Source organism: Nanorana parkeri, unplaced genomic scaffold (assembly GCF_000935625.1).
Source record: "Nanorana parkeri isolate BGI_ZX_2015 unplaced genomic scaffold, ASM93562v1 scaffold1542, whole genome shotgun sequence".
Classification (NCBI taxonomy): Eukaryota; Metazoa; Chordata; class Amphibia; order Anura; family Dicroglossidae; genus Nanorana; species Nanorana parkeri.
In genome coordinates, this window is record NW_017307810.1 from 273,521 (window position 1) to 289,704 (window position 16,184).

The following is a 16,184-nucleotide window of genomic DNA, read 5'->3' on the forward strand; positions in this document are numbered from 1 at the left end:
AAAGGGATACGTGCACTTTGTTTAACCCTTTTGTGACCAGACTTTTTGAAGCTTAGGCATCAGTCAACTTGACAATTCGCTTCTTGGCCTTTTGGCTAAGATTCAGTGTAGTATCTGTTCTTATCAGTTTCCGGTGGGGAAAAGAACCGTTCCTTTCGGGGGATGGTTACTTAGTACTCGCTGGAGTAAAGGTTGTGTTTGGGAGGTCTCTCACCGGCGAGGGGGGCTTCCCGGCACTATTGCTTGGTGTGCTGGCACTTTATTTATGTTACGCACTTTTTTGATAGATTTTTACTTCACAGAAGACGGAGGGTGCGGGTACCTTCGGGGGCCCTTTCCTGATGTCAGGGAGGAGATTCTGTGACCCTCATAGGGACCGCCTGTCTCCTTCCACTCGGGGGGGTTTCTCTTCCGGGGAGCTCAACCCAGTACTCGGTGGACCGGTTTCAGCAGGTCCATGAGGAGAGGGGTCCGTCGGCCTTCGGGTAGTTGTTCTTGCCCCTATCAGGAGCCTTGCGCCCCGGGAGGTCAGGAAATTGTGGCCCTTCCTCTTTGGAGAAGGTCCAAAAGCACCCTCGTGCACTTTTTTTTTTTAGTGTGCTGTGATTTCAAGGTTCACTTTTTTTGTTCACAGGGGTGAAGTTTGTCTTCGATGCACGCATCACGGACCTAACTTGACAATAACTCTATGACTAATTATTCTGATTGACAGTGGGTCTGAGAACTAGGAGAACGCATAGTTGCACATCCCTACTTCTCTGCTGCATGGTTACCTAACGCTCTCACGACAGGGGGCATTTGCTTCTCTTTCATTTTCAAAGCTTAACTGAACTGAAGAGAGAAGCTGATTGGTTGCCATGGGCAACTGCTCCAGTCTTTATGAATTTCCCTCTTTTTTTGAGCATTGCATTGCATGGAACTGAAACTAGAGGACAAGATGCACATGGCCTAGTCCAGTGGTGGTGAACCTTGGCACTCCAGCTGTTTTGAAACTACAAGTCCCATGAGGCGTTGCAAGACTCTGACAGCCACAGACATAACTCCCAGAGGCAGATTCATGTTGGGATTTGTAGTTTTGGCACAGCTGGAGTGCCAAGGTTCACCACCACTGGCCTAGGCTGTGCGCCAGCACTGCGGTGAGCAACGCTAGCCAATGCATATGGTGTCAATGGGCCCTCAGTGATTGGATTTTAATCTATTTTATAGTGTTTATAAAGCCAAAGGGTTTTGTTTAGGCCTCATTCACACACAACGCAAGCAAAATTGTATATTGCGTATATATGCGTCTATACGAGCGTCTATGCGCGTATATGTGTGCACTATATGCAATCCCAGAATGCATCACTCGTAATGGAATTTTTAATGTGCTGTACGCACGTAAACACGCGTATATGTGCGTAAATACGCTGCCGGGACGCATCTCTGTTCCATTCTGTTTTTGCGTGTATAAGACTATACATTTTCATAAAAATATTGACCTAAAAATGGAGGGGCGTCTTATACACGGGGGGCCGAGAGGAGAACCGCGGTTGCGAAACTGACGATACCTCTGCAAACGTGCCTCACGAGTGAAACTTCCGATTGCAGAGACAAGCTAACAGGTTTCCTCCAATCATGAGCCTTATGTACCCAACGTCAGCTGATGCAGCGGAGAGCGTGTAGCCAGTGCCCAGATGCAACAGGGAGCGATAATGTCGGAGCATTCTGAGCCCATAACCAGGAAGCGGCTGTCTTACTCTGCAAAATTTAAACTCGATGTAATCAGTTATGCAAAAGAGCATGGAAAATATTGATTTCTGAATTTTGGGTAAGCAAAGTGGGGGGCGTCCTATACATGGGGGCGTCTTAGAGATGGAAAAATACGGTATACGCTGCGCAAATATATGGCTCCATACGCGGCTGTGTGTATGGAGCCATTTATTTGCATATGTTGCATATGGTACAATACGCACGTACATGCGCGGCAGTGTGAATGAGACCTTATAGTGCTGGATTGAGTAGGAAAGGGTTAAAACCCCGTCCTGGTAATAGAATTGCTGTCTGTGTCCCCTTGGGGAGCTTTTTCTTCACTTCCTGTCCAAGAGACACAACAGGAAATCTTTCCAAAGTGACAGGAAACCCCCTCTTAGGTAGCGGTCACCAGAACAGGTGCTACCATTGTCTTCTTTGCAGTTTTAGTAGAATGTAATTCGGAAAAAAAGAGCGTTTTCGGACATGTCACTGGGGACTGGAAAGCTTGGCGTTTCCAAAGGTTCACAAAGAGAACCTGACAACTGTGGTGATAGTCAGAACAAGCTGGCTGGAGGTGTGAAGGACACACAAGAAGTTAAGACGCATCATCTACTGTAAAATGTATATTCAGATGAGGAGTTGTCTTACAGGCAACTTCAGCCAGCTGCCATTCCGTCACAACATGTTGTGGGCAGGGCTACCTACGTCGTCTCATTTTTTTGGTGGGCGGGGCGAAGCAGAGTGCCCCATCCCTCGCACAGGCGGGAAACCATACCTGTCAGTGGCGTTAAGAGGGCGTGGTTTAGATTAGTCCCGCCCCTCGGCTTCGGCGCTGTGTTTGAGCGGAAGTTTTGGTGTGGGTACGCTCCGCCCACACCCGGAAACAGGAGAACCCGGAAGTTCCGGTGTGTTGTGGAGGGGGGGGATAAACAGGAATGGCGGAGGCAGCGGCGGCACCTGTAGCTCTGACATCAGTGGCGGCAGGGAAGAGCCCCCTTCCCACGTTCCCGGACAATCCCCCCGCGAGCGGCTGGACAAGGCAGGTGACCTGCAGGTAAGAGTAGGGGGCGGAGCTTAGTGGCAGGGGGGGGTTACTGTCAAGGGACACCCACAGGTTATGTCCTGGAGATGCTCTTGTGTTTTGGGATGTTACCATACCTCATATAATAATACACCCGGTTACCATACCCCCTATAATAATACGCCCGGTTGCCATGCCCCATGTAATGGTACGCTCGGTTGCCATGCCCCGTGTAATGGTAGCCCTGTTGCCATGTCCCGTGTAATGATACGCCCGGTTAACATGCCCCATGTAATGGTGCGTGCGCCCGGTTGCCATGCCCCGTGTAATGGTACGCCCGGTTGCCATGCCCCGTGTAATGGTACGCCTGGTTGCTTTCACTATTTTCTGGAACTGCACCTGGCTGCTCAGTGTAGTCCTTAGAGGGGTCCTGCATCAGTCCCTGGAGGGGAGCTATATTAGTCGCCAGGGTGTGTGCTTATTAGTCTCTGGATCAGCATGTGGCACCTCTGAACTACAGTACAACTCTACCGTATGTTATAGAGCTAGGAAGAGGGGTTGTCTGTAGCACTTCCTGTCCTGGGGTGACAACACTGTTCCTTCATAGATGCAGTACAGTGACTGTTGTCACCCTAGGGCAGGAAGTGCGTCGTTACTGGCAGGCAAAATAAAGAAGAAGAAAAAACCCCAAATGCAGCCACCACATCCCAGGCCTGGTAAGCTGCAATATATATGACATTTTTGTGCTTGGGTTTAGATACACTTTAAAATCTGTTGCTTTGCCCTGTGTGGGCATCAGGCTGACTTTAATGTGGTGTATGCAATTTGCAAAATGTAAAAGAAAATCGAGAATTGTAGGGAAAATGAGCATTGGAAAAATGACTCCGAGTTGCTTCATGAATGGGCCAATCTGTCAGCATTTGTGTGACATTCAGTGGCCTGTCCATGTAAATAAATAAGCCTCAGACCCTTCGTAGTAGAATGGAAGCTGCCACTCTGTTATTTCCAGGTCATATACTATCTCCAGGACAGTAAAGTCTATAACCAGAAAGAGTTCCTCCAAAAAAGTGGAACTAAGCTGAAGTTGTCAGGAAATTGGTGGTGTGGAAACCGGTGTCTCTGAATTCTATTAAAGGAAAGCTGTAATCGCATTTAGTTTTAACTTTTAGATCTATAAAGTGATCTTTTATTATAGTGATCTTTTATTATTATATCTTTTTTTATTTTTATTATTAAAAAAGGTAATTGTAAACTTTTTTTGGCTTTACTTCTCTTTTGAGTCACAGGAAGTATACTGACAGTCACTGCTCTCTGTAGGGAGGAGCCATGAGCTGGGCTTCCAGTGGTCACATGATCACTCAGCTCTCGGTATATAGAGCCGGCGTGTGACAGCCGTAGTGTCCAATGCCGGCTTTAAGTATTGGCAAGAGTATATTTTATTCCTCCAATACTTACAGCTGGTAGTTGCATTTAGGTTATTCAAGATAATGAAGACTTCTCGACAAGTCAGCTTTGTAAAACTATTCTCTGAAATTAGGCAGAAAGTCAAACAAAAAAGCGAGTGCAGGGCTAGGGAAGCAGGAAGGGATGGGGTGGTAGGTGAGATCATGAGGAGTGAGTAAGGTCCAATTGGACCTTACTCACTTGAGCATGCACAGAGTGGATCCAGTTCTAGACATGAAATGCTGTAACAATGATTACAAAGCTGCATTCATGTGTGGATTTCATCTGCCTGGGGTTTGGTCCTTTCTGTTTGGTGGTTTCCTGACTGGCAGCTAAGAGGAAAGTGAACTCTATGCATAAGAAAGCGAATGCCTTGTGAACTTTTGTACTGACCATACAAAACAAGGTCTTCCTTTTTTTCTGGCTGCAGTTATTTACTAATCCTTGTATATTTCAGATATTTCATGCACGGCGTCTGCAAAGAAGGAAACAACTGCCGCTATTCGCACGATCTCTCCACCAGCCGCTCCAGTATGATCTGCAGATATTATCAACGAGGATGCTGTGCTTACGGAGACCACTGCAGGTGAGGGAGCAGGGACAATACTGTTGTGTGGGCAGTAGGGGTATTTTTCACTCTTAGGCCATACACTGATCTATTATTTTCGTTCAATCCGCAGGCTGAACGAAACAAATAGACCCGATTCCTCCATAAATATAAACAGCGCGTCGATCGAGGAAATCCGACCGGTGCCACCGGCACCTGTCAGAATACCCAACCAGAGAGGGCAGCTCATTGGCTGCAGGCTCTGGTCGATTGAAGATTTTCTCACTGGCTCCTGCAAGGGATGCCGATCGATAGGGTGCTGTCAGCGGCACACACTGCAAATTTTGTCTGGTTCCTCAAAAACCGTCCGAAATTCGAACAGTCTATGGGCACCTTTACAGATCTTTACATTCAGAACACTTCACTCGAGGCACGCTAGTCACTCTTTAAACATATGTTGTCCTTGTCCTATGCAGGGCAAAGGGTTCCCTGGTCCCACTGATTACTTCACTTGCCAGTGCTCCCCTGCCACTCCGCCATTGCAGACAGCACTAAAATCCCTATTGTCAGATTCTATAGCGAGTAGTAACATCACTGCCTGTGTCATGTGGTAGTGCTCTGACTTAGTGATTTGGTACTAGAGCCCAGCACTTTTATTTGGGAGGAGGCCACATGTTTCCCTTACCTGAAAGCACCGGGTATTGTCACTGGCTGCAAAACAGGAAGGAGTGGTGAAAAAATGCTGCCAAGGTGAGTATAGGTGGGTCCAGGGTCCCTTCGCAAAGACACTGTCAACTTTACCCTGAATGGAAAAGGTGACCACGTCTCTTTAAATAACAAATTATTTTCTTTAAAAAACATTAAAATCTACTTTACCACTTCCCTAATGGGACTTTACATTCCCCGTCTCCCACAGCACAGCATTCTATGGGTAGACAGGCTTTCTTTTTCTGGCGCTTCTTCACATGGTGCAAGTGTTCCCTCTCTGCCACACTGCCCCCCTTCTACCTGTCCATAACTCAACTCCCCACAGACGACCTGCCTGCTAATAAAGTACTGTCTCTGAAAACTGACAACAGCTTCCTTCCCCTTCTGTCACAATGTGAGGTCCTGAGGAGTTTTGTCCAGCATGTGGAGGAGCTTTGATTGTGCTACTGCAGTGTGCTGAGGGAAGATGTGCAGAGTACACTGCTGTCTGTAAGCTATAGAGCTGTGTACTGTGCACTTGTTGGACACACTTTCCTCCTCACACTGCAGTAGAGTAAGAAGAGACTGCCCTGGTCTTGTCGGGGGTTAGGAGCCGACAGTGAAATTGTCTATAGCAGGTTAAACACTGAAACACTAATGCTAGACACTAATGCTTGCATAGCTGATATCCAGCAGTGTTTGTCATGGGGCTGCTAATAAGAGAGATGCACTTCTTGCTGTTCTTTTGACAACTAAACATTTTGCGCACTCCTGCACTTTACTTTCTCTTGACAGTGATTGCCAAATAAAGAGTATTCATTTCTAAAGGGAGAGGTGTACTGCTTGTGTAATATATGAGTATGCAGGAAAGGGTGACAACACTTCAGCTGAGCAAGCATTGTCACCCAAAGACAGGAAGTGCTTCACGTTTTGGTTTAGTTTGGATTCAATATTTGTGTTTTCGATCTATTGTAACTCTTTGTAAGGATGCACAATAGTAATTTTTGTTTGTTCTTCCTTTTTTTTTAAGATACGAACACACAAAACCACTAAAGCCAGAAGTTATCAGCGATACCTCTGTAGCACTGATCTGCCCCCTGAACTCCCTCCCGGAAACCAGCGGCAGCATAAACAGTAAGGCAGCTGACTTGGCAGCGAGTGACCTGGCGGCAGGGGTTTCAAAATCTGAAGACTGGGTCAATGCCGTGGAGTTTGTGCCGGGGCAACTTTACTGCGGACGTGGTAATAATTTGGGAGGGGGCATCTCCTTTCATGCAGCATAAGAAAAATCAATCTATGCACTAGCATTAAAGTTGAACTCCTGCCAAAAACCATAATCTCCGTTTTATGCCCCACATAGCTGTGAGCATCCTCCATGTGCACAGTTCAGCACTCTTCCATATTGCAGTCTGTGTCCTGATGTGGGAAATCTCTCCTTCCTGATGTGGTGGGTGTCTGACGGGACAGGAAGTGAGGAAAACATCTACCCAATTGGGAGATTTCTAATATAGTGAAAAGGGGTTAGAACTTCTGTCAGGATCATGCTACCTGTGACCCCCATGAAAAAGATATCATTTTGCTTCCTGCTATGTGTCAGACAAAACAGGAAGTTAAGATTCTTCTATAGAGGTAGCAATTAAATATGACAGAAAAAAAAATCTCAGTATGGGGTACACAGGTTAAGTGGGTCATAGTGAAGTGTTTGTTTTATGCCCCCCATAGCTGTGAGCATACCTGTTTACTATGTCACCCAGGATGCCTATCCATTCCTCATGTCTTAGTCTGCCCATTGCTAATAAATGGATTTATTTTTGTTGGTTGCTTATCTAGAGTCACATCATGTGAGTCTCATGACTGAACTGCAAATACACTTGATGTTACTGTTGTGATAGTTTTGCATTAACAACATATTATATTATTTGATCTGAATGGTATCTCTTCCTGGGGTGTGCGGTGAGTTGATGGGGGAGACCATTTATTTCCTGCAGAGTGGAATCTCTAGAGATTACGAACTTTTTTTATGTATGTTTTCTTATTCTTTTTACCTTTGGTGAAGGTGACACAAATTATCAGTGAGATGTGCGGGGTTCTTTTTAATTTGTTACTTGTGGTTATACTGCTCAGTAATGTGATCTATTGCATGCATATAAGGACAAGTCTGTGGGCCCCAGTCTGGGAAAATATGTCAAGAATGTGGGTGGGGCTATGTAAATTGTGCCTTTTTTGCTTTTGCCACACTGATGTACTAGAAAATTACCCATTATAACATCTGAGTGCTCAAGTTCCTTCTTGGGGTAGGAAAAAACAGGTTCACAATTTTGCAGAGTAACAGCAAGTTTCAGGTTTCTATTTATATGTGCTTGTCGGGTACACTTCAAAGAGGACTTGTGGCCTGTTGTAATCTGTCAATGTGAAAGCAGGAATCTTCCAATGCCTGCATGCATTCCTCTTTTATTTATATATAAATATCCCTGCTACTCTGGAAACAAGCTTGGCTTTATTATAAGAACCATGGGCAACCATTGTCATTTCTTGGCATTGTTTGCAATTTTTAGGATGCAGTCAAGCATCTGGAGCTGCCTGCGTTAAAGTGTAAGTGCACCACAGCTATATTGTAGGCCCCTAGCCCTCTCTGCCAGTCTTTTTTAATTGCCTGTCCCTGGTCCAGGGAGATATTACTAGATCATTCAGGCACTTCTCAAAATCTTCTCATGTGCAGAGGTTGTATCGGAGCTCTCCTCCTCTTCTGTGCCCGGGATAGCTGGTACTGCCTTGGATTTCAGCCCTCTTGAGGGTCTCTATTTGCTGGTGGGTTCAAGGGAGGAAAGGGTCCCAGTGTGTTGAATCTCTGTGTATTAGGAAGCTACAGGTTCACTTTAAAGACAACCTGTCACAAACCTGGGCACTTCAAAACGTAATTTATAAATAATAGTAGATCCAGAGATTTAGATTAAATTATGTAAAATCCTTTATTTTTTTTTCCTTGTTAAAGTCAAGCTTGGTCCCCCCACATTTTGGCTACTGCACTTCCCTATTGGTCAAACTGGCCACCCATCACTGGGCAAAACTGAACTTGCTTCATTAGATTTTGCTCCTAAATGTCTTCACTGTGCCTCCAAATGGGAGCTTTCCACTCAGTTACTGTATGTTCTCCGGGACAGGGATTGTGGGTAAATCTTCACAAAGGGGGCAAAATAATTGGAAAAGAAAATTGGCACGGCTTCTAACACTTCCCTACACTGTCTAAAAAAAAAAGCTATTGGCTGGGGTTCTGCTTTAAGGAGAACTGTGCCATTCTATATTTTGCTAAGAACGTTAACACATAAACTGAGTGTTTCCCATTTGGCAACCTCTGAGATGCTTGCTTCTGGTACACTGGCAGCCAGCTAAGCATGGGTCAGAATGATCTGTAAATTATACAGTTTGAGAATTATAAGTGAAGGGAATTTCTTTTCTTTTCAGCACCGTCTGGTCCAGACACTGACACTCAGGGAACGTCGCCCCAAGAGGAGGACAAAGAGCAGCCGGCCGACCCCGAGCTGAAGAAGCAGCTTTGCCCTTATGCTGCAGTGGGGGAATGCCGCTATGGAGAGAACTGCGTCTACCTACATGGAGACCCATGTGACATGTGCGGGCTACAGGTCCTCCACCCCACTGACATGTCTCAGAGGTCAGAACACATTAAGGTACAAAACTATTTTGTTTAAAAGGATTTCTGACTTATCTACATGTTCATCCAGCCCAATGAGGAATCTTCTCAGTAGGGAAAAGCTAAAGATGGGAGGATTCATGTCCTCTAACTCTTAAGAACCCATTCACACTTTGTGCATGTTTAAGGTGTGCTGTGTCAGAGCAGTCCATTCATTTTTGAATTGGCAGGGCAGTGGAACTAAAGTCTGCTGCTTTTCCCTGTGGCTTTTGGCTACAATATGCAATCCCTCCAGCGATGTGACAGCCGCAATCTCCCTCGATGCTCCATTGCTGCCGCTAACCTCTTTGCCCAATCTTCTTGCGGTTTTGACATCTTCACCCATCATAATTGGGTGGGCAGGATGACATAGCGGCACATGTACACAAGAGTTAAGTCTTCCCAGCATCCGAGGCATGCTGAGAGTGCTCACTGAGCGGTTTGTGCAGCTTAGTGTACATTCGGGTAGAATATTGCAAGTAGGCAGAAGAGGAGCTTTATCGTAGAAGAGGCATACAGAGAGTCTTCTGCAATAAGACTACCCGCCAGTGATTTTTCTTTATATGGGGCTAAAATGCTATAGTCCTGCTTAAAGTCCAAAAAAAAAATTGAGCTGTTTTGAGTTTTCCCAAAAATGTTGCTGTGCATATGCTTAATGCACATTACAGGAAGATCATCTGTTTAAACATGTTAAACTTTATTTGTACAATATATAAATGTGCAACGCATGTCTAAACAAAGACCGCTCCTCAATGCACATGCAGCATTGGTCAGAATAAAGTTTTGGCAGAGAAGGGTGCCCATAAACATCAACCTAACCCTTTACTATTGTGTATATGAAATGTGGCCATGAATATAGGGCACAGCATGTGAAAGCCAGATCCGAAATGACTTGCAGATTGTGTAAAAACTCAGAATGTGTACTCAGTGAAAATGTAGTTTCCCAGTTTAGTGTATTCTTTTTCTCACCTAGTCCTGCATCGAGGCACATGAAAAAGACATGGAGCTGTCGTTTGCCATCCAGCGCAGTAAGGACATTGTGTGCGGCATCTGCATGGAGGTGGTATATGAAAAAACAAACCTCAGCGAGCGGCGTTTTGGAATACTGTCCAACTGTAACCACTCCTACTGTCTAAAGTGTATACGGAGGTGGAGGAGTGCTAAGCAGTTTGAGAGCAAGATCATCAAGTGAGTAATCTGGTCATGTATGCTAGCACATTATGAAGCACTCCAGACTGAACAAAAAAGATCTCCCGAGTTCCAAATGGCAGAGCTGATTGGATCACTAAATCTAACCTATATTATAATTTGCATAATTAGAATTATGAGAGCACGTAAATGGATGCCCCTGATATTTTGTGTTCATCACAAGGTTGCCTATCCCTGGTCTAGAGGATATGGCATTCCTAGGCAAGTTGCATTTGCTAAGGCCAATATGTAATGCTGAACCTCCATGATTGAAAGAGCTAATATACAATAAATAAAAGGGGCATCCCAGGGACCTTCAGGCAGGGGAGGAAATGGCTACATAATGCCAGATGTCCTCCAGCCAGGAAATGAGGTGGGTTCTATCTGAATTGCTTCTAATATACCATGAGAAGCTCCCAGTGTGCAGTGAAATCATAGTCAGTACTGAAGAGGAGCATGTAAAACTGCAAGACTGAAGGGCAAGCTTGAGTTTAGCTTTAAAAGATAGTCAGCACAGTAAGTTTATTTTTCTTTAGCGTTCATTGAGGGACACAGGAATTCAGAGACTATTGGGTTATACTGACCTGTACAGGACGGTTTGGACACGACCAACCTGGTATAACCCCTCCCACTCCCAGCATGTCTGTTTTTTCCTAGCGAGGATGAATGCCTTTTCTCTGAGAAAAAGTCAATGTCTTTCTTTTTGCTAGCTATAGTTTTGCACTTCAATTGAGATTCCTCTGCAAGCTGCTGAACTAGTATCTATACTCTATCTGGATTGGCAGCTCCTCAGCACTAGCTTTGGAGGCCATACCAGGACCCTACTTGTGTGACAGAGACGGGGTCACCCCCGGGGCTAACTAACCAGACTTGGGTGTACTGTTTAGTCAGCCCCTGGTGTGACCCTGTCTCTGTTGTCCTTTTTATGAGTAGGCAATGTGGACTGAGCACTGTAAGCTGCTTGTTACTAGGGTCACTGGGCACCATTTAGTATTCCCACTTCCTGTCGGTTTACTGTGGAAGAGGTAACTCTGAGGAACAGAGCACGTACCTCATCCGCTCTGCACCCTTTCCTGCCATTCAGTGTTGCCGAAACACCTTCCCTTCTCTGCTCCTGACTGCAGGTGACACATGGATCCATCTTTAGTTTTTATCTCTGCTGCTTGCCTACAGTGACCTGGTTACTTTTGGCTGCCTGAACCCCCTTCTGCTGCTAGCTGCTGGTCTGGAGGTATTCAGGACTTGGCCAAGTACCCTGAGCCATGTTGCTGTCTGCCTTGCAATACAACATGAAGGAGCATAGATGCATGGATATCAGTCCCGCTGCCTCTAGCTCTCGATCCACTAACACAGACAGCCTGGAATTTAGTCCTATGCTTAACCCCTTCATGACTGAGGCCCTTTTTTCAATTTTTGCACCCATGTTATATAACCATCCTCGGCCTCCCTTTTTTTGGGTATAACCTCCTCCATGGCGCTATCCTGGGCAAGGATCTTAACGCAGTCAAGCAAGTTTTATATGGGTCATATGGCACTTTAATTACTGACCACGACCAAGATGCCATAAACATGCTTCAATGCCTTCCCCTGCAGAGTCCATATAAGATTTGCCTGCAGCCTATGAGCCTTCATCCGCAAGATTCTATCAGGCATTGTCTCAAGTCCTTAAAGGACGATGTCACACCTGAGGAATCGCAGACCGCTACTATTACTCCCAGCATAAAGAGACCTTAGTGGCTCTCATTGATACGGTTCCCAACACTTTAAAATTTAGAGAATGTTCCTGAGGGTTCTACCAGTGCAGCTCCCGACCTAGGCTCTTTCAAGGTCCCAAAGATTGCTAAGACCATTTCAGTGCACCCTTTATTTCCTGTTATTCTTTATGGAGAATAGGGGAACACTGACAAGGTGTTCATTGCTTCCAAATGGCTATCTATCCTGTACCTGTTTGAAAACTTGAAGTAGATGGCCCCACCGGTGTTCAGGACCCCACTGACCATGGCAGTTAGAGGCCCTTTCTAAAACTCTGTTCCTTGCCTTGCAACCTACCCTGTTAGCAACTTTATTCTGCCAAAGTTTAAATGATTGGGCGAATGCTATCAGAAGGGATTTGGTTACCATTTAAACTGATGCTTTATTATGGAGCATTTGGAGCTCATGCCTCCAGCTTTGAACTACTTGGGTTGTTAGACGTCTCATCTTATTTCTCGGGTGAGTCTCCTGTGAGCATGAGAATTCTTGTTCAAGTACTGGGCTGCAGAACTGCATGTAAAAATCACCCTATAGTGTGTAGTTCCCATCCTATAGATCAGTGGTTCTCAACCTGTGTAATGTCGGGACCCACATTTGTCCTTGGTCGTTAAGTTGCAACCTAAGACACACCGCAATGGAACGCACGGCATTACGGTACTGCGCGTTCCAATGCAGGTGATTGAACTGTGGGCGGGAGGTGCGTTTGGGGTGCCAATCAAATGAATGACAACGCAATGCACCTCCCACACCTGAACGCATAGGAGATGCGATTACATGGTACAGTGCGTTAATTGCACAGGACTGTTTGATTAACGCACTGTACTAGTGTGGACGGGCCCTTAAAAAACACTCAGCCACAGACGCATACACACTCCAAAAAAATGATATTTTTTTTTTATTTATTTTTTTTAAGATCCACCCAGTCTCCCTACATTATGAGAACTAAAGAGGATCCTCAGCCTGGGGTCCAGTGTGGGTTCCTGTGCTGTCAGGGAGCTCCATCCATATGTGCATTGCATGCACAGCTCCCTTGTGCACCCTGTAGAGGTGCTGGCAGCCAGAATGTGACATCACCCCCCGGTCCAGGCACCTCTACAGGACATGCGAGGGAGCTGTAAGCAATGCATGTATGGCTGGAGCTCCCTCGCAGCCATTCCCCCAGCCCACCCCACATCAAGCTGACACTTAGTGCCAGGCAGCATATTTTGAATGGCTGCTTGGTGTGAGAACTGATATTGCTGCACAAGGGGGAGGCTGAGGAGCCTCTCACCTAGAAAAGTAGAAGTCACGTGGCGACCCACTGAACACGTGCTCGCGTACTCTGCTTCTGCATAAGAGTTCTGGGACTGATGGTAGCCTCTTTCAAGGCTGTCCCATTTGCCCTGTTCCACTCCAATTGCCAGCCTACCGGGCTGGGGAGGTGTCTTGGACACCATGTTGGTGTAGGGGACTTTGTGGAATCTCCTTTCCCAATCAGCAATCTTGAGCTTCAGGTGATTTGGCTGTCCCTGCAATGCTGGACACACTGACTGGGGGGGGGGTCATCCAGTCAGGATTCAGTTAGACAATGCCACAGAAGTGGTTTACATTCATTAACCATGTAGGTGGAACTAGAAGTCTTCTGGTGGCAAGAGAGGTAGAAAAAATTATCTCCCAAACAATTCTTCATGTCTCAGCCTTGTCCACAGCTGTGAACCGGTGGCAGGCAGACTTCCTCTGCTGACATCTTCTGGACCAGGGGGTGTAGACCCTACACCAAGAGGTGTTTCAGGACCTGCCACAGATGGGCTACACCAGATGTGAAATTCATGGCCTTCAGGTTCAACAACAAACATGACAGGTTTGTCTCCAGGTAAAGACATCCTCTGGTGGAAGCAGTGGACGCTCTCGATTCTTGTGATCCTCATGGGTCCAACTGGCCCAAGGAGATGTGGTACTCCGACCTGCCCAAACTCCTGGCAGATGCTCTGCAGACTCCTCCAGATTGTCCAGATCTTCTGTCCCAAGGATCTGTTTACCATCCTGCTTCAGGCTCCCTAGCTTTAACGGCATTGGTTGTTGAAGCCCAAGTCTTGGGAGGATAGGGACATCTCTGAATGTGATGCTAGGAGAGAAATTTTAATTCCTGAAAATTCTCTGTGGGACAAATCCTGAGCTTTCTGCAATTGGACCAGGATTAGCATTTCTGCATTCCTGAGTACCACGTGGCTCTCCTCGTGTGCTCCCTCATGACTACGTGTCATCTGAATTTTTGGTTCTCATGGCATTTGAAAAACCAAACCACTGTTTGAACCAATCAGGGATATTATCACTCGCAAGATTGTGTTTCTTGTTGCCATCATTTCTCCAAGGCATGTGTCTGAACTGGTAGTTTTGTAAAGTAAAGAACCTTTTCTGGTCTTACAAAGGTGCAAGGTGATGCTGAGGCCTGGAGCCTCCTTTCTTCCTAAGGTGGTTTTGGCTTTTCACCTACACACCGTACTTCTGTCCCTCTGTTCGGCTCCAGTTCAACCGAAAGATCCCCCCACCTATTGCCTGGATGTACTTTGTGCTGTAGGCTTCCATTAGAAAGACTAACTCTGTCTCCCCTGTGGATGGGAATCAGCGTCTCATCGCAGCATTTCTTGGTGGCTCAGAACGATCATCATTCATGCTTTATGGCCCTAAGGATTGGGTTTCACTCTTTCCTGTTAAGGTCTACGTTACTAGATCTGGGAGTGCTTCTTGTGGGGTTCTCCTTCTCTGCCTCCTGGGCTTCTATTCTCATCAAGTTTTACCAGGTGGAAGTTCAGGCTTCTGATGCCAACTTTCATGCAAGGTGCTGCAGGCAGTGCCCAGTTCTTCTTTTTTTTTTTTGTGGGCCTCTTATTGTATTGTTGCCCACCTCCTCAGTTTTGCTTTTGGATGTCCCAGCAGTCTCTGAATTCATCTGTCCTGCAATGAAAGCTAAAGAAATTTGGGTTTTTATACTTGCCATAAAATCTATTCCTTGTAGTCCATTGTGCGACACAGGTCCCACCCCTCTGTATCTGTGCTTCTGCTTTTTACTGCTTTTCCACCAAACGTAGTAGGGATTAGGGAGCGTTCTGCCGGGCTGGTTAGATTTTGTTTGCCAGTTTCCAAATCCTTTTTCATATCCACTTTTAGTGTTGCAGCTAGTCACATATTGGTGTGAGATATTTGTATCTAAATCCTCCTGTAGGTGGCAGTATAACACAACAGTGTGAATTCCTACGTTTGTGATAAAATGAACTAGCCCTCTTGGTCAAAACAAGGCGCCAATGAAACCAACCCGTGTATTGTATTTTCTTACATGTTGCTGCAAGGTGGCACGCTAGTCCCTGGAAACCTCTGCAGTGTCTTGCTGTTTTATGTGATGTACATAAAGCAGCTTTTGTAGTGTGACTTGCTGCCTTTGAAACACTTATGTTGAGCTTTTGTTGTGCAGGTCATGTCCAGAATGCCGCATCACATCAAACTTTGTCATTCCAAGCGAGTACTGGGTGGAGGAAAAAGAGGAGAAACAAAAGCTGATCCAGAAATACAAGGAAGCGATGAGGTAAGGTCACTTCCGCTTTGTACATCTTATGATGTGGTCACTTGGGGAGAGATTTGGAAAGCCTGATCTGAATGCATGCAATTTTTTTATTGTCACTTGTTTAGGTCCGAGCTAACTATCTTTATATCAAGGCAGCTTTAACCCTTTCGCTGCCCAAGCCATTTTTTTTAATGCACATTGAAAACTCACTTTAAACTCTTAAAGCCTAGACCTTGTAGAATACATTGGTTGTATCTGTAATTTTATGTTTTCACTGTTAATCAAATTGATATATTTGGTACAAAATACACTGAAATTCAATTTTAGTGCACACAACCACGATACCATTCCCAGTTTTTGATCAAATATTATAAATGAGGTTGTGTTGAGTTAACAAATACCACAACATGCCAAACCTTAAAATGTTGCGTGTCCACACGCAAAATAAAAGCCTTTACAGTTAATCAGTTTAGAATTAACCATAAATGACGGTCTTAAGATCATTACTCTCACGCCAGTGTGCACTGCAGTGCATAATTTGTGGTGTAGTCATGTTCGTATGCGTGCGTCACAGCATGCGTTTGTCTAG

At 45.6% G+C, this 16,184-nt stretch overlaps 1 protein-coding gene across 2 annotated transcripts in view; it reads left to right on the forward strand.

Annotated features, from left to right (window-relative positions):
• The first annotated feature begins 2,590 nt into the window (after positions 1-2,590).
• MKRN1 (makorin ring finger protein 1) overlaps positions 2,591-16,184 on the forward strand; it is an 18,425-nt gene continuing 4,831 nt past the window's right edge. The window contains exons 1-6 of one of the 2 annotated variants that reach the window (XM_018570492.1): positions 2,591-2,785; positions 4,653-4,781; positions 6,460-6,671; positions 8,892-9,115; positions 10,091-10,305; positions 15,506-15,616. In XM_018570492.1, the coding sequence (XP_018425994.1) occupies positions 2,667-2,785; positions 4,653-4,781; positions 6,460-6,671; positions 8,892-9,115; positions 10,091-10,305; positions 15,506-15,616 (1,010 nt within the window). In that variant the 5' untranslated portion in view covers positions 2,591-2,666. The remainder of the gene's footprint in view (positions 2,786-4,652; positions 4,782-6,459; positions 6,672-8,891; positions 9,116-10,090; positions 10,306-15,505; positions 15,617-16,184) is intronic. The other variant, XM_018570493.1, reaches the window with a different exon arrangement.